The following is a 25577-nucleotide window of genomic DNA, read 5'->3' as shown; positions in this document are numbered from 1 at the left end:
TACACACCTGCCCCTGCGAGGGGGCCAGAGACACGCGGCAAAGGCATAGAACAAGCTATTATTTCTCCTACCAGAGAAACGCCCCCCAGATAAAACACAGCCTTCATTTATACCCCATAAAAGCACTTATCAAACAAAACAGAACCAAAACGACTCGACTCTAAGACATCAGCTAAACCGGACGGCAATGAGCCGCCTGCCGCCTGCCTGTCTGAGCTCCAACGACAGTGCATGAGGGGCCACCCGCAGCTCCACGCCTGCTCAGCCAGGGCGATGTAGACGCCTGCAAGCTTTTCTGGGTGATTCTGACGGGATCTCTGTGCCAGGCACGCCCTGCACTCTGGTGTCCCCAAGGGGTGGATAGGGCCCTGCCAGGCGTGGGGATCCCCAGGGACCCAGGAAGAGAAGTGTCCCTGTGGAGTCCTGCACACCCCACGCTGGGTGCACACCCCACACGGGGATGGCAGTTTCCAGACCCCAGGAGCCGGGGAGGGGGCAGAGGCTGCTTGGGGCTGTTACTGTGCCGTGGCCAGTACCTACCACTGTGAGGGTGACGGGCAGGGGCCCTCAAGGGTCAGGAAGAGACAGGCACCCACCACATGATGTCCTGGAGTGCCCGCCACACACGGGCACACATGGGCAACAGCCGTTCTATGCATGTTGTGGGCGTTAACTGTTTAACTCCAATGACACCCTGAGGAGTTGCAGCAAGGAGACTGAAACCAGCGCCTCACCACACCACACTGCCCTCGTCAACCGTGGGAGCCCCCCAAAGATAGGGTCCCCTCAGGTGGGGGCGCCCTGAGCTGAACAAAGAGAAGGCTGCCGAGGGTGGCAGGAGAGGCGCAGCCCAGAGGTGGGAGAGGACACCCGTGGACCCCGCTGCACCCTGTAGTGTGGGGCACAGTCACAGTCGAGGACACTGAGGCACAGGGAGGAGCTCAGAGTCCCCAAGGCCAGGACTTGACCTGAGGCTGGTGGCCTCCTTCCTGGCCTCCCCAGCCCCAACCTGCCCTCTGGCTACGGGTGACTCACAGCAGAGCCGGGGAGGGGGGGGGGCGAGAGGAGCAGGGAGAAGAGGGACAGGAGGGACGTGGGTGGGCGCCTGGACCCTTGCCAGCTGCCAGTGACAGCAGCAGTGCTGTCACTGGCAGAAGGACACCAGAGAGGCACCAAGCGGGGGTGGAGGAGGGACAGGAGGGGGAAGATACAAGGCCCACCCATGAGGAGGAGCTCCAACCTCTCCCCCAGGCTCAGCCTGGGTCAAGCGGGGTCACCTCTCGGGAAGTCGGGAATAGCGACAGGTTGTGCTGAACCGAACGTGAAGCCCTCCCCGGAAAGTCCACAGTGTCCAGCAGGCAGCGGGGGCTCAGGAATGCTCTCTCTCCTCCCCGAGTAGCCGCTGGACCCCTGTGGACCCCTGGGGCTAGGCAGGCGGGCTAGGCACACAAGGGTCTCCATCTGCTTCCTCAGGTCCCCCACCCTGCTCAGAGGATGACCTGGCCTGGGATACGGAGGCTGGACACATGAGGGCACCAGCTGAGGTCACAGTCAGGTGCCACGGTGGTCGCTACCGAGGACATCCTGCCAAACCCGGCAGCTCCTGGACACAGAGCTGGGGGGATTTGAGTATCATGTCAGGGTCAGCCTTCTGCCCCGGGGTGACTGTCCACGTCTGCCCTGAAGCATGGACACCCGCCGCTCGCGGTCAAGGCCCCAGGGGAGAAAGACGCCCATGGGGAAGGGGTACGCAGGGCTGGCCGGCCCTCAGGCTGTGAGCTGTGGGAGTGTGCGTGCGGCTGGGCCCCAGAGAACGACATGTCCGTAGAACAGCCCTCCTGAACATGTGGTGAGAGCCCTGGCTGCAGCCCCGCCCTCGCCTGCCTCGCTTCTCCTTGCCTGGGTCATTGTGACCAGAGCCTGGGGGCCATGCACCAGGCAGAGAAAAAGCCCCCGTGGGCAAGAGAGGTCAGATGCCAATGCTGACCCCCTTGGGGGATGTGACGGGAGCCATAGCCTTTGCGGGGAGCCAGCTCCCATGTCCTACACCATATGTCCAGCTGTTGGCTCCACAGAGCCGGGGGCTACGCAGGCTCCCACTCCCTCCAGACCAAGCCAGCAATAAACCCAAACCAACATCATCAAGGTGGGGGATGGTGGGCTTGCCTGCACCCCATCCTCGGGTGGCCATGGGGACACTGGAGGTGGGGTAAACCCTCACTTGGAGTCTCAGGTCCCCACATGTGAAAAGAGTGGGAGTTCCCCAGAGAGAAGCAGCCACCCCTACCCGCGCTGGCCCCTCTCCAGCCTGTTTTGTAGAGCTGGGCACCTGAACTGCCATCCTCCATGTTTTTCCTGCTTCCCTTCTCCAGCCTCTCTCTGATGACACTCTGGACTCTGCCAGGTGTCCCCACTCCCCTTGCCAGGGGGCCCTGTTCTTCCAAAGGGATGTGGGCATTGGCAGCGGTATACGTGGACAAGGGCCTACTGTCCCCAGGTGACCCACTGCACTGGGCCCTAGGACGTGTCATTCTGGGATCCCTCCCCTCCTTCTCACCTGCCTCCACTGCCTGCACCACTGGATGGCACAAGAGAGCTTTCTAGGGCCAGCCCTGGTGGCCTAGTGGTTAAATTTGGTGTGCTCCCCTTTGGCAGCCCAGGTTCAGTTCCCAGGCGCAGACCTATACTGCCGTCTGTCAGCGGCCACGCTGTAGAGGCCGCTCACGTAAAAAAGAGGAAGATTGGCAGCAGACGTGAGCTCAGGGCGAATCTTCCTCAGCAAAAAAAACAAAGAAAAAGAGAGCTTTCTAGAACCTTAAGAGGCTCATGGATTTCCACATCACAGATCATTCTGGGTGCATGTTAAGAACTGTCCAGCATCAATGCCTTAATTCACACGTCTGAAAGTTCTCAAAGTCCCGGGGGCCGAGTGCAGGAACCCCAGCCAGCAGCCCTTTGCAGCTCCAAGCAGCCGGGTTAGAATCTGACAGAACATTCTGGACCTTCACACCAGGCCAGCAGAGTCCATCGTGGAGCCCAGCCTGGGCACCCGCCCTGCCGCAAGACAGATGGGCTGCCGAGGAGGACACGGCTTTCAGGAAGGATGTCGCCAAGCCAAGGTTTCCACAGCCCTGGCCTCCTGATGGGGCTCACAGGGTGGGAAATGCAAGACAAGCCAGCCGAACCCCAGGGGCAGCATAGGGTCCTGCGGCAGGGCCTGACCATCCGGTCACTGTCATAGGGTGCAGGCCAATTCAGGGGCCACAAGAAGGTCACAGAGAAGTGTTGCCCTAAGATCCTGGTGGCTCCTCTGCTTGAGAGCACAAGAGTGCACGTGGGTCCACCCAGGATTAGTGCCTGCTGTTTACAGACCTGGCTCTGCACAGGCCCCACCAGCTGCCAAGGGCTTCTCATGAGGTAGGGCTGTTATTACCATCACCTGCAACTTGCAGACGGGGCACACAGTGCAGAGAGGCTGGGGGGAGTGGAGCTGGGCCACCACCCAGGGAGGCTGGTGCCACGTATAGGCAGCAAGTAGGCTCCAGCCATCCCCTGGTCTTTCCCGTGGGGCTTCTCGAGCCTTCAATGGGCTGAGCTGCTTGACCCCAGCCTGCTCTCCCAGGGAGCATCTCAAGCCGTGGTGGTCCCTGGCCTGCTCTGCATCTAGCACCAGGATCACAGAGAATGTCCAGTCACACCACAGCCCCTGGGTGGGCACCAGCAGAGAGACAAAGATGAAAGGGGTGGCTCCACTGTGGCTTGGGGTATGTGTTTTAAAAAGTCAACTCAGCAACCACGGTCACCTGGCAGCTCCAGCACCTGGCCAGGGCGTCCTGCAGCTGCCACGGCCTCACTGGAACAAAGAAAGGGGTGCAAGGTGCACACATGAGCACAGCAGGCACCCGGCCCTCACCCCCACCCAGGGTGCCGAGGCCTCTGAGCTGTTCGTGGCCATGTGGGGACCAGCATGGCCTTCGGAGCCGCATGGCAGCTAGGTCCCCAGAGCCCTCATTCCATGGGGTCCATGTAGCCTTTCAGCTGGTCCTCCATGCGGACAGAAGCATCTCCAGCTCCGTCTTCAGTCTCAGAGCCATCACCCAACACCAGCAGAGCTCAGCTTTGAAACAGATGTGGCATCTCGTGATGCAAGGCCTAAAATTGAGGCCCCATGTGATGTGCTACCCTGAAGTCCAGTGAAACCAGGAGGGTCTGGAATGGCCTAGCTGTAGGCTCCCCACCCAACTCTGCTCTAGGATAAGGTGCCCCAGCCAAACGGCCCTCCTCCCCAGGCAGGGCCTGCCTATCGCCAAGGAGCAGCCTTGGTTCCCTGCTAGCGAGGAATTGTTCAAACGAGCTGACCACATCCCCCTGTGGGGACCAGGGCCACCACACCCTCTTGTCACTCAAAGCCAGCCTCCCACAGCCCCAGGTGCTCACTCTGCTCCCCAGTGCACCCTGCCTGGCCTTTGGGCCGTGCTCTGAGCCTGGGAGATACAGACTCTGCCCATCTCAGCTGTCCAGGGTCCTTGTCCTGCGTTTGGTCAGCCCCTTGGCCCCAGGGCAGGACTCCCACTCTCACCCACAAATGGAAAGGAGGTGATTTAAACAAAAGTGCCTATCATCTCGAGGCCTCAGTTTTGTCACCTGTAAAGTGGCACAGTACCACCCTCCAGAGCAGTAGGGCATGGTGACAGTAGGAGCCTGACAGTGGCCGCCTCCTTCCCGGCTTCATTCCCCTGCCCCAGTGCAACAGGTCCTACACCTGGGGTGGGGTCTCATCACAGCCACCCCAAGACAGCACCCGTGACGGCGCCTCGGCACCAGGCCCAGGCATGCTCAGGTGGGGAACAGAGACCTCTCACACCTGGTGTGCTTTCCTGGCACCGGCACGACCGCCGAAGGTGCAGGGCTCTCTGTCCTTCTCAAAGATGAGGCCCAGGCTCCGCAAGGCCTCCAGGACCTGTGTGCCCTCCTCCTCCACTGGGCTCCTCCCGCCCTCTGTAGTCACTGCCGCCCAGACCACTGCCTCCCACCGTCTGGACCAGCCCCTCACCCCTCTCCGTTCTTGAGCTCAATCTTCAAAAATGCTCTGCTCCCCTCATCCCTTCACGTGCTCATTAGGGCTCTTCTGTGTGCACAGCACTGCCCAGGCTCCGGGAATAAGAGATCCCATCCACTGGGCCCCAAGTCAGGCGAAGAGACAACACACGCACTGGGAACACAGAGCTGGCCTGCAGGGAGCCAGGGCTGCAGCCACACTGGCCAGAACCCGGGTCCTCAAACCTGCGACCCACCCCGACCCTGCACTCACTGCCAGGGGGGGTCCTGGCATGTGTAGGGGCAGGGAGGGGTGGTGATAAGGGCCCCTCCAGATTTGGGGAGGAACAGAAACAGCTGATAAAACAACCCCACGAGGCTAGGAGTTCATGGATGTCTTCTCCCAACAGCCCTGGACCATTCCACCTTTTGAGATGGCCCCCTCCTCGCCTTCTCCCCACCCTCCACGACTCAGTGGGGTGGGCACAGCTGCCGCCTGAGTTCACGGAGCATTGGTGTCACCCAGGCCACCACACCCCAAAGCCCTTGGGACTCATCATCCACAGAGACAGCCACGCCCAAGAACCGGAGAGCAGGAGGGCCACGGAGCTGCCCACCTGAGCTCTCCACCTCACAGGGGAGGCCACCAGGATGCCTGCCTGCACAGCCTGGCCTCCACTCCTTTCCCGCTCCTCCCCTGGGCCCCATTTTCAGAAGCTTTCATTTAGTCTATTTGGTTGTTGAAGTAATTACAAAAACCCATTCTCGCAACAGCTCTCTTTGGCACTGCCTGAGAAAACACAAAATGTCCAGTCAAATTTGAATTTCAGATAAGCAACAAGAATTTTCTAGTATAAGTATGTCCCAACTTCAGATGAACAACAACAACTTTCTAGTGGAAGGATGTTCCAGGCAGTTTGGGACATGTTTGTATCCATATTTTTTCGTTTTCCACGTCAAATTCAAATTTACCTTCCAAATCTGGCACCCTCAGCCTGGTTCCCTCATTGCTCCTCCTCCTTCCCCTGGGACAGGAATGGAGGGGTTCCCTCCCCCCCCTCCACTGCATGCAGTGTGCCCCCAACTCCCCAGAAACTCAAGTCCTGGCAACAGAAGCTGGGAGGGAGGGATCCAGTTAAAGGTTGACCCTGGGGCTGGGGAAGGGGGTGCCCAGAGGGAGGGGCCCCCATGCCCATCCACCCTCCAGTCCCTAGGGAGGCTCCTCCCTCCTCCCAGGGTCCCCTGGAGGCCTGACTTGAGGATAGGGTCCACCCAAAGCTGGTTGAGGGTTTGGGACGTACTTACTCTAAAGAATTATTGTTTATGTGAAATGGGGACATTGTTATTCTGTGAGGCCCTGGCTCCGCCCCTGGGGCGCTGGAAGCTGCCAGGGAGGGGTCGGGGGAGGGGCTGCGGCTGCGTGGAGCGGGGCGGGGAATTCCCGAGCCGGGGAGGGTAGAAGAGGGCAGGGGTCCCGAGCCAGGGTGGGCAGCGGCGGGGAGGGGCGCGCGCCCGCGCATGCTCAGCCGCCCCTGCAATGCGGCGCCGCGTCCTCGGTTAACCCAGTTCGGCGGATGCCGGCGCTGGCTGTCGCCGAGTGGGGGTCGCCCGTCTCCCCGGCTGTGGGTCGTGCGGCCCACAGGACAGCCGCAGTGCCCGCTGCCTGACGGGCCGGGGCAGGTTTGGGCCGCGGGTGCGGGCTCAGCCCTAGAGCCCTCAAGACAGCTCCTCCCATCACCTTCCGCAGGGGTGCCCCCGAGGCAGAGGGGCCCCACAGACCTGGGGAGGGGGTGGCCCCAAGTGACCCAGGAAGGGAGCTGGGGGTGAGAGGAGACGAGCCCCGATCTCCCCACCTGTCACCCAGGCCCCCCGCCCGTGAGCTCGGCCCCCACCTGATCAGCCCTCAGCCCAGCCCAGCTGGGTGAAGTCAGAGCCGCGGTGCCCCAGCCGGCTCCGCATCTGTGCCACTCGGCTTCCTCGTCTGTGAAAGGGGCGGCACACCACCGGCCTCAGAGGGCTGGGGTCACTGAGAAGCCAGGTGAGGGAACAGTGAATGCCCAGGCCCTGTTCCCGTGCAGGGTCCTCCCCCACGTTCGGCCACCACCAGGCTCATTTCTGGGACACCTGCATCCTGCGCACTCGGCCCGGGAGTGCCCCGCGGGCTCAGCTCCACAGATGTCCCCAAAGGCAACAAGCTGCCCAAAGACAGGCCCGCAGCACCCACTGAGGGGCAACAGCCAGAAGTGCCGAGCCTGGGCCTGCCATCTCGGTCCCCCAGCCCACTGACTTCTCTCCAACGGCTTTGGTTAACAGGAGTTTAATAATCTCTAGTTACTCAGTACATTCACAGACTCTGAAGGTCTCCCATCTTCTATTTAACTGAGTATTAAATTTCAAGACTCTAACTACCAGAGCCTCCGGCACACGCTGGGTGCAACCTGCCTCGGCCTCCTGGCCGAGAACTGTCAGTTACTGGGAGGGCAGTGTCCAGCGCCAGTGTCCTCCTCCTGGCCACCGTGTGCACCCAGCCACTTCTTTATCCTCAGAAGCCTGGAAGGACCAAGGTTGTCCCCTCAGCCTGGGAGTGGGACACCTCTGCTCCCTGCAGGGGTGAGTAAGGCCCCACCCCACTGCATTGGACTCAACGGATGAAAGTGAAGGCAGGTGGGCCTCCACTTCCCCACTCTCCCTCTTTCTGGGCATTTCCCCTGGCATCCTCCTCCCCACCTCTGGGCCCCCTCTCCCCCCCCCCCCACCCCCCAGAAGAGCTGGGGCGGCCAGGCTGGGCGCTCAGGACACTTTCTCTGCTGGAGCATGTCTGACCCTGCAGGACCCAGGTGCAAGCTGCAGGGTGACCATCAAGCCTCCCCTCCCTGCTTCCCGACAACCCTCAGGCTTCACCACGAAAATGCTCCTGAACTCGGACCCCACCAAATGCTTAGGTGTCCAGTGACCAGCGGTTTCCTCTGCAAACCCAACCCTGCAGCAAACCCTCTTCTAGATCCCTCTCTACCTAGTCCTCGCCCCAGCCTCACACCTGGGAGACTAACCCGACTCCAGCACAGCCCACATCCACTCCTTCAAAATCCACTCACTCAAAGCATTCATTCATTCATTCAAAAACATTTATGGAGAGCTCACCACCTACCAGGGCCTGGGCGGGGTGTGTCAGATACAGTGGCCTGGTAGTCTGGTGGGAGAGAGAGCCATAAAATAAAAACAGGGTGCTTGGCTCCCAGATTCCCACTGGCGGCTCAGGGGAGACCCCTCGGAGGAACTGTCATCAACAGGAGTTAAGCAGGTATAAAGTTCGGGAAAAGCATTCCCAGAGACAATGCACGTGCAAAGGCCCTGCGGTGCGAAGAAGTGGAAGAGGCCAAGTGCCTGAGCAAAGCTACTGGGAGTGAGGGAGAAGGCAGACAGACAGGGAGAGTCTCAGGCCAGGGGGAACTTCAGGTTTTATTGCGGCCAGCCCCCCAAGGGTTTAAGGAGGAGGTGGCATGTTCCTAGGCATGCTTTCACAGGCTCTGGGCTGGGAGCTGGGAAGGCTCAGGGATGAACCAGCTGCACTTGCCCTCAGGGAGCAACTGATCAATCAAGAAACGCCTGCAGGTGCCTGCCTTGGGGCTTTCCAAACTGGGTGGGAAGACCCAGGGCAGCTTCATGGAGGAGGGGTCCTGGGGCCTACAGGCTGGACAAGGCTGTCTGGCCAAGAAAAGGGAGTGAGGTGGAGAGGGGCGGTCTCAGGCAGCACTGGCACAGCCGGCTCCTTCCGAGCGCCTCACCCCTCCTCCATCCCCGACAAAGCCCGGCTGAAGTAGATCCTGCTTCTATCCCAATTTTACAGCTGGGGAAACTGAGGTACAGGGTAGCTAAGGAACAACGTGGCCAGGGTCATACAGTGGGGCAGCGTCAGGCTGTGGTGACGAGAACAAACCCACTAGGCTGGCTGCCCCATGGCTGGCCCGCCCTGAGTGCAGAGTTGAGAGTGTGGGTCCCAAGACCCTCTCCCCTCAGCCCTCCCACTGCTGCCTCAGCTAGGACGGTCCCGAAGGGGCTGGGGAGGGTCGGAAGATGCCCAGGCCCCTGTATGCGGGAGGTGGCGGCCGTTCTTAGAACCCGTTTCCTTTAGAGAAACGTGCTGAACACCAAGGGCGAAATGACAGGTAGTCTGGGACCCGAGTCAAGATACTGGGTGGGGGTGGGGGGGGGGAGGTACAGATGGAGCAAAATCGGCCAAGTGCTGATGACTGTTCAGGTTGGGGGCTCATTCTATCATTTTCTCTATATTTGGGGACGTTTGAAATTTTCCATAATAAAGAGTTAAACAGGAAAAAAAAATGTGCAGGAACTGCACAGGGCTGGGCCGTGCAGGGGCCGGAGAGTGGTCCAGCAGCAGGACAACCACGGGCGAGGGCCACTGCTTCGATTCCAGACCGCCCTGGCTGGCTGCCGTGCCTCCCACCGCCCAAAAAGGCTGGCCCAGTGAGGAAATTGAGGCCGGAGCAGGGCTGACGGGAGCCCCAGGGTCTGCACAGCTCTGCAGCTGCGCCTTCAGCGGGGGTCTCCAGGCGCCTGGCTGCAAGGACTCAGAGGCAGAAAACAGGTTGCTGGTCAGGAAGCGGGCAGCAGGCTTGCTACTGCAGGGGCAGAAGAAAGAGCAGATGTGATCATGGAACACGCCTGGAATTTCAGACTTCCACACTCTTGATCCTCCACATATGTAGAACACTTGGAGGGTAGAAATGGGGAGTGTGAGTTCACATCAGAGGAGCTGCATGATTCCCAGGAAACATACTCAGGTGGTTTTCTGCTTGAGCCTCACAAACTCCTATTCATCCTTCAATACGCGTCCAACCACCCTGTGCCCTTCTCTGTGCTCCCACCCCGCACATGGGGTTGTAGTGGCTGATTTGGATGTGTTTGCTCATCACCATGTCCACATACCACGCACATGGGGGGTGCTAAGTAAACCTGGTGGATGAGTGAGGGTCTCCCTCATTAGTCAAGGGACATCTCAGGGCTCTCTCCTCCTCCTGTGGCCTGGCACAAGCCTATGGAATGAGATGGAATGTTCCTCCTGCCTCAGGGACTCCAAGTGTGCAGACACATGCCCCCGAGAATATTTAACATTGGCAAGCCACTGGTGCCACCCGACATGCTCTAGCGGCACAGTGCACACAGCAAGTGCTCAGTGCTGGCTTTAGTGTTCTTATCACTTATCTTTCTCAGCACACACGCCCCAGGCTGCTCTGGCTGAAGATCTCTCTCTGCGGTGCCCAGGCCTCAGGGAGTCTGGAGATCATCCGGCCAGGCACAGGAGGCCAGCAGAGCCCGCCACTGTCCCTGAAGTAGCTCGCACACGCCCTCACTGTCCTGAGGGACAGTCAGGAGCTTGTGCTGGGGGATCTGCCCAGAGCCTCGCTCCTCACACCCCGCCTGGCCCTCGGGCCTTATGTGGCCCCCAGGCCTCTCTCAACACAGGCAGCAAAGACTGAGGACGTTTGGGACTGACCCCGCCCGCCCAGCACCGCCGGCCCCTCCGCATGACACCGGCCTTCAGGAGTGCCCGCCCCCGGACACACTCAGCCCTGAGGCCCGGTACACAGCAGGTGCCCAAACACAGCCTACACACAGCTCCATGAATTGCACAGGGTGGGCTCAGCTGCCTGCCGCCAAGGCCGCTGGGCTGTAAGACCCCGCAGACAGGAGGGGTCCCAGCACCAGCCACAGGGAGGGCTTCAGGCCCCAGCAGGAGCCTCTGGGTGAGCTCGGATTTGCGTCTGGATGCTGACGGGGCAGCCGGCAGCCCTGGGAGGCGGGAGAGCACAGGCCAGGGCGCAGCTCGGCCCTCTCAGCCCAGGGGTCACGTGGCCCCTCCTGTCTGGCCCTGCGGTCAGAAGACCCGTGGGACCCCCCAGCACTCGGGGGCAGCAATGGCGCCGCCACCTCGCTGAGATGATCCACCCTCCTCACCCACCTCGGGAACCCTGCTGGACCCCCTCCCTGGGTCCTGGCCCCTCAGCCTCCTCGTGTCTGTACTCCAGCAACACCTGCTCAGGGCAGCACCTCCACCATGTCCCCCTCCCCGCCCCCCCACATGGAACACTGTGGGACCCCACGAGGTACAGGGCCTGTCTGTCTCCCCAGCATACGCCATCACCCAGCAGGAGCTCCAGAGACATGGATGGGATGAGGCCAGTGCCCAGGGCCAGCTCCGGACCCACCCCACACTCACCCCCCACGGGCCCAGCCAGCCCTCCCCTGCACAGGCAAACGTCCCCCTCCTGCAGGAGATGGGGAGGGGCTGGGTTAGGAAACATGCAGCCTACGCAGCATTGCCCGGTCACCCAAAGTCTTCAGGTCACCAAGTCCTCCTCCAGCCCACAGTTCACAGGCAGACCACATTACCTGACCACCACAGCGGCCTGGCCACTGAGTGCCTCTCCCCCTTCAGCCCTAAGGAGGCCATGTGGGGCATCCATGAGCCCCTAAACCAGAGCGAAGGTGTGATCTCTGATCTGAGGGTGTGGGCCCCTCTCGCGCTCAGCCCCATTTGGCCGGAGGCACTGTTCAAGTCCCATCACAAACTCCACTCCACCTGTGCCCATGTGAGCCACAGGCCAAGCCCCATGTGCAGCACGGGCTCCCACCCCTGCGCCCGGCCCGTGCTGCCACAGCCCATCCCTACCTCTGGCCGACAGCTTCTTGGTGTTGATGATCTTGGCTGCGTACTCATGGCCAGTGCAGAGCTTGACGCAGCGTCGGACCACAGAGAAAGCCCCCCTGGGGAGGAAAATGGGGGACAGAGACAGAGACAGAGACAGACAGACAGACAGAGAGAGAGCTGATTAATCTCCCCATGAACACACAGCACCCAGCCACAAGGCCGGGCCCTGGGCAGAGATCTGTGCAAGGAAGGGGTGCCCCTCCCCAAAAGGCCCCCAGCCCAACCCCTCAGCGCCAGCCCGACAGAGGCCCCTTCCCCGGTCCTGGCAGAGCCCGGCGGGCCAGCACACCTGGCTCCTTCGAGACCCCCAGCCTCAGGTCCTCGTGAGTCGGCTGGACCGAGGGCCTGCCCCAGGCCACTAGGCGCGCATCCCCTGGCGCTCTCTGCCAAGCCCATGAGACCCAGCAAGTCCTCCCCAGAGGAATGAACGCTGGCCCAGCTGGCTCCAGAGGGCACATGTAGATTGGTGCAGCCACCACGGGACTCACTGAAGGTGCTGGAGGGAAGCCAAACGCCGCGTCATTAAGCTGCAGAGCTGGAGGACACGGCCCCCTCCTCCACACCCCCACCTCCACTGTCCCGTGTTACAGCAGAGGCTGCAAGTCCCACAGCGAGGAGACGTCTGCAGGCCCACAGCATTAGTGCCTCCGAGAGAGCAGCAAGAGGGGGGCCAGCCCCGAGGGCCAAGAGAAAGAAACCCGGGGGAGTGGGGTGGTACACAAACACGGCCCCTCGAGAGGAGGTGGGGTTGGCAGGAGGCGGCAGAGCCAGCCAGAGGCCAGAGCCCGGAGCCCAGGCCCCTGTGGGTCCCGGGTAGGTCGGAGGCGCAGGCGGGAGGGAGCCTGGGGCCCATCAGAAGGTCCTCCTCAGTATTTGACTTGTCACCACCGTTGGTTTAATTTGATTTCAGATCATTTTCTAAGAACATTAGACCCGGCACATATGAAACACGGCTGGAACAGGAAATGTCTCGGGAAGGGTCAGTCCAGACAGGAGGCCGCGAGGGACGGGTGGGCGCAGGGGCCTCGTCTGGCCAAGCTCGGGGTCAGTGGGGCTGGGGGCACCCCCCGACTGCACCTCCTCTGTCTTCCCTCCCCAGAGCCCTGGCAGGCACAGGCCCCACCAGAACACAGCCTCCCGCCACCAGGGCACAGCCTGCGAGACGCGCATGCCGCCCAGGCCCTCGGCTCTGGAGGACGGAAAAGTAGCGTCTTAAACAGGGAACATTTTTATCCTCCATATATCCTCTTTGAGATAAAACTTCATTAAAATGTACTATTCAACTCCTTGGAAAAAATAAATATTACACTAAATCTAACTGAACATGTTCTTAACGACCAGGTCACTATGATCAATGGTTGTGCTCAGAGCCGCGTCTTCGCTTTTTCAAAGTCAGCAGAGAACCTGGCAGTGTCTGCCTCTGGGGGGTGGGGCGGGGGGCACCCCACGTGCTCTGCATCTTCTGTCCCTGTGATTTTCTCACTATGGGCACAGGTGACATTCTCAAAATATGCTCTTTTAAGAAAAATACGTAAAGAAAGGATGATCTTTTTGACCCGTGAAGCTAGCTTTGAGACACTGTGGTAAGGGAGAGGGCCGCAGGCTTCATGCAGGTCTGGGTTCAAATCCTGCTCTGTCGCCTCCTGGCTACACTGAGTTGCACTCTGAGCCTCAGTTTCCCCATCCTTCTCAGGAGGAGGAAAGGCTCCCAGGGCCACTGTGAGGGCTGAGCGAGGCCCCGTGCAGCCGTCTGCCTGCGCCTACTTTGGTCTCATGCTCCCCAACTTCACCCACTGCTGTCTTTGCTTCCACTTCCCGCTCAGGAGAGCTGAGAGCATCATCTTTACGGGCCTGAGCCGCCATCGGTCGTGCTCCAGCCCCCAAAGGGCACAGACACCCAAGCACAGGCTCCTCAAGCCTCCAAGGGATAGTCAGGGCTTCCTGTGCCAGAATCCAACTCACGGTGCAGGCCTGACCCCAGCGGGAAGTTCCCAACAGCCGGACGGCAAGTTCATGGCGCAGTTACGGCAGGCATGGGGGTGTCAAGAGGCCCCCTGGAGCGGGAAGGGTCCCCCACGGCCCTCCCACCAGCTGCTGTCCATACAGGGTAAAGACAAGAGTAAATGACAGTGAGCCGGCACCCTCCCCGCACAAGGCAGGATGCAAGTAAATAAAATGAGCGTCCTGGGGGCCTGCTCGCCCCCACCCAGCTCAGACCCTGGTTTTTCCTCTGCAGAAGGCTATGTGTCTAGGATGGGGAGGGTGCATGATGAGGGCAGGGCCAGGTGGGCAGGGGCCAGATGCTGGAGGGCACCTGGCATCCAACAGGTGCTCAATAATGGAGGTCACAGGAAGCACCCAGGTGGAGAAGACCCTGCTCTTAGACACGGCCTTCCTCTCCTGGAGTCCTGCCTGCCAAGTCGGGGGTGGGCACCTCTGGAAACCCCCATGGGGTAGAGTTCATCCTACCCCTGCCACTCAGCCTGATGGGAAGCTCTAGAAAGAGATGTCTTCCCCTGTTGCCTCTGCCAACGGGCACCCGCACCCCAATGCCAACACCCATCGAGGGAAAACCCCGGCCAGGGATGAGGGGCTGGACCTGGAGCCGGGTCAGCACCGGGAGATGGGAGGGAGGAAGTCTCAGAGCTGTCTGCCAACTGAAGAAGCTGGAAGTTGCCGGGACAGGTTGGCCGGGTGCCTGGGCCTGCTCACAATTAGATTCCCTCCCAGTGACTTAACTACCCGGAGGGAGAAGCTGGCTGGCAGGTGGCGGATTCGGCCCCAGATGACCACCACTCCTCAGGCCCAACCCCTTGGCTCCCCTCTTCCATCCCTCTGAAGCTGACCACTCCCCAGTCTCTCTCTGCTCCCACCCAGGGTATGTGCCTCGAGCCCCCACCCCAGGCATCCATCCGCCCCCTTCACCTCCGCCTTCCCTGAAGGACCACCCAGGAATAGTTCCTCCCATATCGGACATGTCTTCTCTTCATCCATCTCTGCCTGGCGCTCAGGCTGGTGGCCTCAGTACTACCTCTGCCTCTTCCTCTCCCAGTGGCTCTGCCAGCTGCCCGATGCCAATCTAAAACAAGGAAGCCCCCCAGGAGTGTCAGCAGACCGAGAAGCATGTGCCGTCCCAGCCACAGGCCCTGAACATCCCGGACATCGCAAACAACAGTGAGATGAGCACCAGCACCATCCTCTCTTGGAACTCACAGCATCTGCCTGCCGGAAGTTTATAATCGAGAGACAACAATGGGGAACAAAGGGCTCTGGTGTGTATTCTAAGCACAGCACACACCCAATTGCCACTTGGCAAACTCCTATACATTCTTCAAGGCCCAATTCAAATACCTCCTCCTGGAAACCTTTCCCAGCTCCCACGGGAAATCAGCTCAGTCTCCTCTGGACATTGTACCCTGCGTGTGTCTCACGTCATTTTGCCCACTTTATTATAATTATTTATGTGTCTGTTTCTACCCTTCCACTGTGGCTCTCCATGACCAATCAGGATGCTGGTGTCAGACACAGCATCTGGCCTGTGATACAGAAATAAGGACTGACCTAAAGCACCACAGGTCAACTGTGGAGAGTGGAGGTGCTGAGCCTCAGTGCATATCAGGCCAGTGGGACAGGAAGGGGCAGCCGCTGGAAAAATGGGCAGAGATCGGGATGGGGCCAGACTCCAGAGAGCTGGCCAGCAGGCTTCCCTGGATGGGGGCATCTGCAGGAGAGTGGGGGTGTCTGGGGAGGTGAGGACATCTATGGGGTTTGGGGGCTTCTGTGGGGGATCTGGGGGGCTTCTGAGGGAGGTGGGGGCGTCTGTGGGGATGGGGTGTCTGAGGGTGGAGGGTGTCTCCTGTGGGGCTGAGGCTGTGGGGCCCCTGATCAGAGCAGGAGGGCCCGGCAGATCTTCCACCCCAAAGCATACGGGTAGGCTGGGACGCCCGATCTGCGATGGAGAAGCAGAGAGCAGGGCCGGCGATGGGGCTGTGGGCCCTGGACTGCATCCAGGTGAGGCCAGCCCTGTGCTGCCTGAAGCTCCGATGGTTCATGGTCAGTTGGGCAGGGGCTGGCCAGCTGGAGGGTCAGGAATGCCAGCTGGAGTGAGGTCGCCCAGCGCAGCTTGTGGGGCAGCAGGGGAGGTGGGGCCTGTGTGGGGGTGAAGGGTCCAGAGGGGGCCGGGCCTGGCAGGGGAACCGCTCTGAACCCCAAGGTCACCAAGCAATGCCCTGTCCCTGGCGCCTGCTGCTGAACTCCTGCTTAAAGTGACTTGAAGAACAGTTCAGATCATGGGGCCCCAGGCAACAAGCACATTATGGGGCTTTAAAAACTCAAGTAAAGTTAATTAAAATAAGAAGACACTCTTTGAGTCCTCCCTGGCTGAAGGCTCAGAGAACCACCTGGGTGAGTGTGGGGCCACGACCCCAGGGAAGCGGGCCTGAGGGAGGGGGTTAACTCTGGAGCTGCCGGGACGCTACCTGGGCTGGGGGCGCTCAGGGCTCAGTCTCTCGCTGGGAAGGGGGACCGCCCACGTGCAGGCCTGTGCACTGTGCCTCCCGCCACCACCGGCCACGGCACAGCCAAGCCCGCCCCAGCCGCCTCTGACGGCCGCCTGCCCGATGACACACAGCCTGCGGCCCTCGGAGACAGGGTCTGGCCTGGGCTTTCCACGAGCTGCCCCCACAGCCCACCCGCCCATGGCCACCTGGAGCCCACCCCTGACGCTGGTTCCCTGTGGCTCCCAGAGCCCCCCGCTGCCCCCTCCCCACTCTGCTGGCTGTGAGCTGGGCTGGCACTTGTGGGACAAGCGGGCGAGGTGGAGGCTGAGTCTTGCCCTGTCCCCAACCCCTCCCGGACCCTCTCAGGTCCCCACCCTCACATGGTGAGTCTGAGGGGCACAGTGAGTGCCTGCTAGGGCTCCACAGTGACACCACGGGAAGGTGGTCGGCCCCTCCGTCCCCGAAAGCCCTGTCCCCCCACGGCCAGATGCCCCCCAGGCACCTCCTGCGCTGTGGCACCTCGAGCAGCGTCCATGAGGATTAGCTGAGGCGGCAGGAAGGAGCTGCCGGCGGTGCGACATCGTGCTGGGGCTGGGGCCCTGTGGCCTCTGGCCACCCGCGGGTCCCCAGGCTGGCAGCCCGCGGCCGTTAGCACAGCTCGGGGGCTGGCACGCCCGGTCGCTGAACACCTCGGAGGTCCAGGAGGTCTGGTGGTCACCCTCCCGGGCGCCCTGCTGCTTGGGACCCGGCTCGGGGCGCCTGGGCCTGAGAGCCTAAAAGAGCCAGAAGCCCACGTGCCAGGACCGAAGCCTTGTTTCTCGGGTTTGTAAAGGCTCCCCCACGGCTCCAACACAGAATCCCCTCTGGGGACCCCGGCCTCCTGCAGGTCTGCCCAAGATCTTTCTGGAAGACGCTGAGCAGGCAGCAGAAGCCCTTGGCTGGTCCAACAGTTTTATTTCCCACTGTGAATGAATAAATGGGGCTCTGAAACCCGGGGGCTGGGAAGCCATAGGGTCCCCTCTCCCCTGCCTAAGGGGCTCAGCCAGGAGGAACCCCGGGCACGCAGACACAGCCCGCTCACCACCCCCGCCTCGCCTGTGCGGCTTTACCAATTTAAACGCAGTCAAGCTGCTATTTACTTGCGTGTTACCTTAAAATTTTTTCTACCTTTGATTAAAATGAGCTCTTGGGAGCGAAGGAGAGGAGGTTCCCTTTATATTTTTAATCTTGACTTAAGCAATTTGGTGGAAAACAGTAACTTCTCCCTGAAAAGGTAGGCTGAGTGTGTCGTGGGCTTTTTTTTTCTTTTATGTATTTTCCTGCTTATAATAATAATAATAATAAACATAATCCATGCCCACGGCAGGAAATGGAGTAATAAGATAGTATAAAGAATAAGCTGAGGCCGCCTCCAGCTTCACAGCCTGTTGGGCGAGTCCCACCGCGCCTGACGCGTCTGCTGCGAGGTCTACACCGCAGGAAGGCTTTCTCCTTCAGCCTTCAGGAGCCTCTTGCTGTTTACATTCTGCTTTTTCCTGTCTCTTTCCCCGCGCTGTGAACAGCTCTTCCACAGCACGATTTGGCAGGTGCACATGCTCCACTGGGACGCCTGTCCCGGGGACACAGCACGGTGTGCCCTCCTCGCCCCCTTGGCCCGGGGGCCGGAGCCAGTGAGGAGAGCGTGCTGGCCCCTGAGGGATGCGGGCATGTGTGTGCCATCCAGGGCAGGAACCAGAGGTCCCGTGCGGGAGTGACATCCAGGGGGCAGGAGGGCCCGCGGAGCTGGGGGGACCGTGTCCCACTCCATCCAGGGGCCCAGAACATTCTGAGTTGCAGAAACGGAGCCTGAAGTAGCCCGACTACTTCAGAGACCAATGCTGGAAAACACTGAATTCCACTTGTGAGCACCCGAATGCCTGTGGTCTCCGCCAGCATCCCAGCATGCCTCAATCAGAGCGTGAGCTCCTGCTTTGGGCTTCGCCTTTTATATTTAACATCACTTCACACACAATTCCCACTCTTTGACCTAGATCATACACTTGTCGTCTTCATAGTAGAGAACATCCCCTCCATGGATAGCTGAGTGCTTCCTCCATTGGCAGGCATTTGGGATGTTTCCAATTTCCCTTCTTATAAATGGCCTGCCGTGAACGTCTCGGTTATTTCTGTAGGGTTTATTTCCAAAGGCACAATCGCTGGTTGATTTACAACAACTTACGACGACACCAGCGATGCAAATGCCTGTTCTCACCACTGCCCCAACGTCCAACTCTGGCCTTTCTGAGGTCCTTTCTTGGAATCCCAGCAGCTCCCTGGCCCCAACCTCTTAGCCTGGGCAAGAAGATAAAGTCGTAACTCATCCGTGCTGTGCTAGTGTCCTGGGGCCACCATAACAAAGTGCCACAGGCTGGTGGTCTAAACAACAGAGATATTCTCTCACAGCTCTGGAGGCCAGAAGTCCAAGATCAAGGTGTCAGTAGGGCTGGTTCCTTCTGAGGCTGTGCAGGAGGATCTGTTCCAGGGCCCCCTCCAGCTGCTGGGGGTTTGCTCATGATCCTTGGTGCTCCTTGGCTTGTAAGAAGCACCCCCTCGCCTCTGCCTTCATGTTCGCACAGCATTCTCCCTGTGCGTGTCCGTGTCCGTATCTCCTCCTTTTATAAGGACACCAGTCACACTGGATGAGGGCCCACCCTGCACCAGGATGATCTCATCATAACTCATTATGCCTGCAGCGACCCTACTTCAAAATAAGCTCACAGGCTAGGTACCGGGGTCAGGAGACCATTATACGAATTTTGAGGAGACACAATTCAACCCACAACACATGCTGACCCCCCATTCTGCCTTCTGGAGTCTGGCACTGTGTGTACCAGGCAAACGTTTTCCAAATGGTAGTCCTCAACTACGAGCTCACAGGATGTTGGCAGATGTCAGGTACAAAGGGGGATCTGTGGGCAAATAAGTTTGAGAACCAGTAAGTTAAACAGCGTCCTTCCTCCCTCCTTCCTTTCTTTTTTACTGCAGGACTTCTCAAGGCCTTTAATACGGTCATCTGCACTGTGAATTTCCAACTAGGGAGTATGAGGTGCAGCCTTTCCCTAATTTATCTGACCACAGAAACCTTTATTCAAAAAAGTCTCTTGAAGGCCAGGAGTGGGGACAGAGGGGCCTCTAGTCCAAGACCTCAATACCAACCCCTTTCTGAAACCCTCTGGGACCCACTGAAGCCAGCAACAGATGTCTTCTGAAGGCATGAAGCCATCAGACAGAAACAAACGGTGAGGGTGCAACAGAAACACGGGTGGCCAGCCCACTGGACGTCCCTAGGACCCCCTGAGGACACCCTCAAACCCGAGAACAGCAGTCATTGCCCATGGAGTCCTGTGGGCGCACTGTAGATGGAGAAAAACCCAGCGGAGTGCCCTCTTCTCTCTGCCTCTCCAACAGGGCCTCCGAGCTCCTCCCATCAGGAGCCCCCACAACCACATACACCGTGAGGTCCCCCACTGGCCCCTCAAGAACATAAACTCAGAGAGACATTTCCTTTACGTTTCTGACAATGCTGAGACCAGATGGAGCACCACGTGAGCTGAGTGGGAGCTGTCTCCCAGCCAAACAAGGCTCATGATAACACACACTGTACACCCCGATGAGATTTAGATGTAAATAACCCAGATGGTAACCCTTCCACATTTCACACAAATTAACATAGTCACCCTCACTGTACACAGTCGCATCAAGTCTGTACAGCTCCATACTGATGAGGACAGCCTGACTTTGACACGTGTCTGCGGCACTGTGTCCGACTTAAACCTCACGGGCCTCACAGCTCACACTGTCACCCTCAGTGCTGTCCAGACCCACCACCCCTCCCCACCACAGCTGGGGTCCTCTGTGTCCCGGTTCCACCAGGCTAGATATCCTTGAGAAGTTTCCTGGAGGGCTCAAGGCAGCAAAGCTGAAGAAACAAGAGGGTAGGTACCAGCCCAGGGGACACGGCAGTGTCTGAAGGAAGTGGGACACACTGAGATTACTTAGTGTGGACAGAGTGACTGGGAAGATGAAAGAGTTCTGGAAATGGATATTGGTGATGGCTACACAACACTGTGAATGCACTTAATGCCACTGACCTGTGCACTTAAACATGTTTAAAATGGTAAGTTTTATGTTATGTCTATTTTGCCACAATAAAAAAAAGCAGCAAAGGAAGTAGATGGATAGAGAAAGCTGCCAAGGCTCACACGAATCAAGAGAAAGCAGGACAGAGCAGACATGAGCAAGGGAAGTTATCAGGGACAAGGAGGGACATCACATAATGATAAGGGGCTGTTTCTCCAGGCAGATTAACAACCCTTAACGTGCATACACCCAAAAAGAGAGCGTCAAACCACACGAGGCAAAAACTGCTGGAAGTGCAAGGAGAAATAGATGGATCCACTATCACAGTTGGGGACATCCACAGCCCTTTCTCAGAAATGGACAGCCCCAGCAGGCAGAAAGTCAGTAAAGACACAGGTGACCTCAACAAGTCATCAGTCAATCAGATATGATTGACATCTATAGACGACTTCATCCAACAAAAGGATAAGACACCTTCTTCTCCAGCTCACATGGATCACTCACCAGAACAGGGCACATTCTGGGCCATGAACACACCTCCACAAATTTAAAAGGATAGAAACCATACAAAGTATGTTCTCGGATTACAATGGAATTAAACTAGAAATGAAAAATGGAAAGATAGCTGGAAACCCCAAAATACATGAAGATTACACAACACACTTTCAAAGAACACACGGGTCAAAGAAGAAATCGCAAGAGAATTTTTAAATATTTTAACTAAATGAAAACAAAAACAAAACATCGAAACTTGTGGGATGCAGTAAAACAAGTGCTTAGAAGGAAGTTTATAGCATTGAATGCAGACGTCAGAAAAGATTTAAAATCAATAATATAAGCTCCTGCCTTAGGAAACTAGAAAAAGAAGAGCAAATTAAATTCAAAGTAAACAGAAGAAAAGACATAATAAAAGTTAGAGAAGAAGGGCTGGCCCGGTGGCACAGTGGTTAAGTTCGCACGCTCTGCTTCAGCAGCCTGGGATTTACGGGTTCAGATCCTGGGCACAGATCTACATGCCACTCATCAAGCCATGCTGTGGCAGCATCCCGCATATAAAATAGAGGAAGACTGGTACAGGTTTTAGCACAGGGACAATATTCTCCAAGCAAAAACAGGAAGATTGGCAACAGATGTTAGCTCAAGGCCAATCTTCCTCACCAAAAAAAAGGGCAGAAATCAATGAAATTGAAAATAGGAAATCAATAGAGAAAATCAATGAAACCAAAAGCTGGTTCTTTGAAAAGGTCAATAAAATGGATAAACCTTTTTAGCCAGGCTAAGAAAAAAAAGAGAGAACACAAATTACTAACATCAGAAATGAAAGAGGGGCCATCACTACTGATCTCATGGAAATTAAAAGGATAATAAAGGAATACTATAAACAACTCTATGTCCACAAATTTGATAAACTAGATGAAATGGACCAATTGCCTGAAGGACAGTCTGTCAAAACTCACAGAAAAAGAAACAGACAATCTGAATAGGCTTATATCTATTAAAGAAATTGAATCAATAATTAATAACCTTCCCAAACAGGAGAGCACCAGGCTCAGATGGACGCACTGGCAAATTCTATCAAACATTTAAGGAAGAAATTACACCAATTCTCTACAGTCTCTTCCAGAAAAAAGAAGCAGAGGAAATATTTCCCAGCTCATTCTATGAGGCCAGCATTACCCTAAAACCAAAACCAGACAAAGACATTACAAGAAAGAAAACTACAGACCAATATTTCTCATGAACACACATGCAAAAATCTTCAAGAAATGATTAGCAAATCAAACCCAACAATGTATAAATGGAATTATACACCACAACCAAGTAGAATTTATCCCAGGTATGCAAAGCTGGCTGGTTCAACATTTAAAAACCAATTAATGTAACCCATCACATCTACTGACTTAAAAGGAAAATCACATGGTCATGTCAATAGACGCAGGAAAAGCATTTGACAAAATCCAACATCGATTCATGACGGAAACTCTCAGCAAACCAGGAATAGAGGGGAACTTCCTCAGTTTGATAAAGAGCATTGTTTGAGGAAGCTCAGGCTGTCATAAGAAAATATCACAGACTGGGTGGTTTAAACGACAGAAATTAATTCTCACAGTTCTGGCTGCTGGCAGTGCAAGACCGAGGTCCGGCAGGGTTTGGTTTCTCACATGAGCTCTCTTCTCTTGACTTGGAGTGGCCACCATCTCCCCGTGTGTGAACTCAGCCTTGCCTCAGTGGGTGCACGCGGAGAGACAGCAAGTGAACTCTCTGGTGTCTCTTCCCATACGGACACTGATCCCATCAGATCAGGGCTCCACCTCTATGACTCATTTAACCTTAATTACCGCCCAAAGACCCTATCTCCAAATAAAGTCACATTGGAGGTTAGCGCCTCAATCTATGAATCTGGGGGGGACACAATTCAGTCCATAGCGAGCATCTACAAAAATTCTACAACTAACGTCATACTTTTAGTGAGAGTAGATGCTTTTCCTCTAAGATCAGGAACAAGACAGGGATGTTCCTTCTCACCAGTCCTTTTCAACAAAATACTGGAAGTCTTAGTTAAGGCAATAAGACAAAAAAAGAAAAGGTATACTGATTGGGAAGAGAGAAACTTTCTTTCTTCATAGATGATATGATTATCTACATAGAAAGTCCCAAGAATCGACAAACAATTGGAACTAATAAGCAATTGTAGCAAGGCTGCAGGATACAAGATTAATATACAAAAGTTACTCACTTTCCTATATACCAGCAATGAACAAGTGGAATGTGAAATTAAAAACACAACCATTTACACTATCAACAAAAGATGAAATACTTAGGTATATCTCACAAAATATATACAAGATCTATATGAGGGAAACTACAAAAGAGTGATGAAAGAAATCAAAGAAAAACTAAATAAATGGAGAGATATCCCACATTCATGAATAGGAAGACTCGATATTGTCAAGATGTCAGTTCTTCCCAACTTGATCTATAGATTCAATGTCACCCTAATAAAAATCCCAGCAAGTTATTTTGTGGATATTGACAAACTGATTCTAAAGTTTATATGGAGAGGCAAAAGATCCAGAATAGCCAACACAATATTGGAGGAGAAGAACAAAGTTGAGGACTGACACTACCTGAATTCAAGACTTGAAGATACCACCCGACATCAAGAACAGATAATAGATCAATGGAACAGAACAGAGAGTCCAGAAGTCGGCTCATACAAATACAGTCAACTTATTTTTGACAAAGGAGTAAAGGCAATTTAATGGAGAGACAGTCTTTTCAACAAATGGTGCTTATTGTGTGGACTGAATGTTTGTGTCTCCCTAAAACTCATATATTGAAATCCTAACCCCCAAGATGATGGTATTAGGAGGTGGCACTTTTGGGAAATGGTTAGGTCCTGGGAGTGGAGTCCTCATTAGTGGGACTAGTGCCTTACAAAAGAGACTCCAAAGAGATCTCCCCACCCCTCCCACCACGTGAGGACACAAGGAAAGACAGCCTGTCAGGAAGCAGCCCTCACCACACACTGAAACTGCCAGAGCTGTGATCTTCGACTTCTAGCCTCCAAAACTGGGAAAGATAAACATTTGTTGTTTGTAAGCCACCCAGTTTATGGTATTTTGGTTACAGCAGCTTGAACAGACTAAGACAGTACTGGAACTACTGGACATCCAGAAGCAAAAAAATGAATCTAGACATAGACTTTACACCTTTCACAAAAATTAACTCAAAATGGATCACAGACCTAAACGTAAAACTATAAAAGTCCTAGAAGATATTGTAGGCGAAAATCTTGGTGACCTTGGTTTGGCAATGACTTTTTCAAATACAACACCAAAAGCACAATCCATGAAAGAAATCATTGGTAAGCCGGGTTTCATTAGAATAAAAAACTTCTGCTCTGGGAAAGACAGGTTAAGCAAATGAGAAGACAAGCCACAGATGGGAGAGACTATTTGCAAAACTTACATCTAATGAAGAATTTGTATCCAAAATATACAAGGAACTCTTCTTTTTTTTAATTTTTCTTTTCTTTCTGCTGGGAAAGATTCACCCTGAGCTAACACCTGCTGCCAATCTTCCTCTTTCCTGCCCGCCTCCCCAAAGCCCCAGTACATAGCTGTATATTCTTGTTGTAAGCCCTTTGAGTTCTTCTATGTGAGCCCCTGCCACAGCATGGCTACTCACGGACAAGTGGTGTGGTTCTGGGCCCAGGAACCAAACCCGGGCTGCCAAGGCAGAGCGCATCAAACTTTAACCACTAGGCCATCAGGGCTGGCTCTACAAAGAACTCTTAAAACTCAACAATAAGAAAACAAACAATCCTATTAAAAATGGGCCAAAGGCTTTAACAGACACCTCACCAAAGAAGGTATACAGATGGCAAATAAACATGTGAAAATATTCTCCACATCATATGCCATCAGGGAAATGTAAATTAAAACAACAACGAGATACCACTACACACACGTTAGAATGGGCAAAATCTGGAACACTGACAACATCAAATGCTGGCGAGGATGTGGGTACAGGAACTCTCATTCGTTGCTGGTAGGAATACAAAATGGTACAGCGCTTTGGAAGACATTTTGACAGTTTCTTACAAAACTAAACATACTCTTACCACACAATCCAGCAATTGTGCTCCTTGGTATTTACCCAAAGGAGCTGAAAACTTAGGTCCACAGAAAAATCTGCATATGAATTTTTAAAGCAGCTTTATCACAACTGCAAAAACTTTGAAGCAACCAGGGCATCCTTCAGTAGGTGAGTGGATACATAAACTGTGGTCCATCCAGACAATGGAACGGTATTCAGCACTGAAAAGAACTGAGCTATCAAGCCACGAAACAGCATGGAAGGACCTAAAATGCATATTGCTAAGTGAAAGAGGCTAATCTGAAAAGGCTCCATACTGTATGATTCCAACTACATGACATTCAGGAAAAGGCGAAACTATAGAGACAGTAAAAAGATCAGTGGCTGTCTGGGGGCTGAGGGGAGAGGAAGAGGGGAGCACAGGGGATCTGAAACAGTGCAATGACGGATGCATGACGTCATGACCCTTTGTCAAGCTGTAGAACTAGACAACACAATGTGTGAACCCCGTGGAAACTATGGACTTCAGTCAATACTAATGTAGCAACACTGGTCACTAACCGTAACAGGTGAACCATACCCGAACGCAG

At 55.7% G+C, this 25577-nt stretch overlaps 1 protein-coding gene across 42 annotated transcripts in view; it reads right to left on the bottom strand.

Moving 5' to 3' along the window:
- The window catches only part of CAMK2B (calcium/calmodulin dependent protein kinase II beta), a 92557-nt gene that overhangs the window by 47877 nt on the left and 19103 nt on the right, over window positions 1-25577 (bottom strand). For 20 of the 42 annotated variants that reach the window (XM_070503651.1, XM_070503935.1, XM_070504015.1 and 17 more), the window contains exons 1-2: window positions 12057-12209; window positions 11729-11823 (exon numbers count right to left, since the gene is read on the bottom strand). In XM_070503651.1, the coding sequence (XP_070359752.1) occupies window positions 11729-11823; window positions 12057-12163 (202 nt within the window). In that variant the 5' untranslated portion in view covers window positions 12164-12209. Of the gene's footprint in view, window positions 1-11728; window positions 11824-12056; window positions 12249-25577 lie in introns of those variants that run through there. The other 22 variants (XM_070504005.1, XM_044771174.2, XM_044771166.2 and 19 more) reach the window with 2 other exon arrangements.

The sequence above is a fragment of the Equus asinus genome, chromosome 1, assembly GCF_041296235.1.
Source record: "Equus asinus isolate D_3611 breed Donkey chromosome 1, EquAss-T2T_v2, whole genome shotgun sequence".
Classification (NCBI taxonomy): Eukaryota; Metazoa; Chordata; class Mammalia; order Perissodactyla; family Equidae; genus Equus; species Equus asinus.
This window is presented reverse-complemented; position numbering and strand designations above follow the sequence as displayed.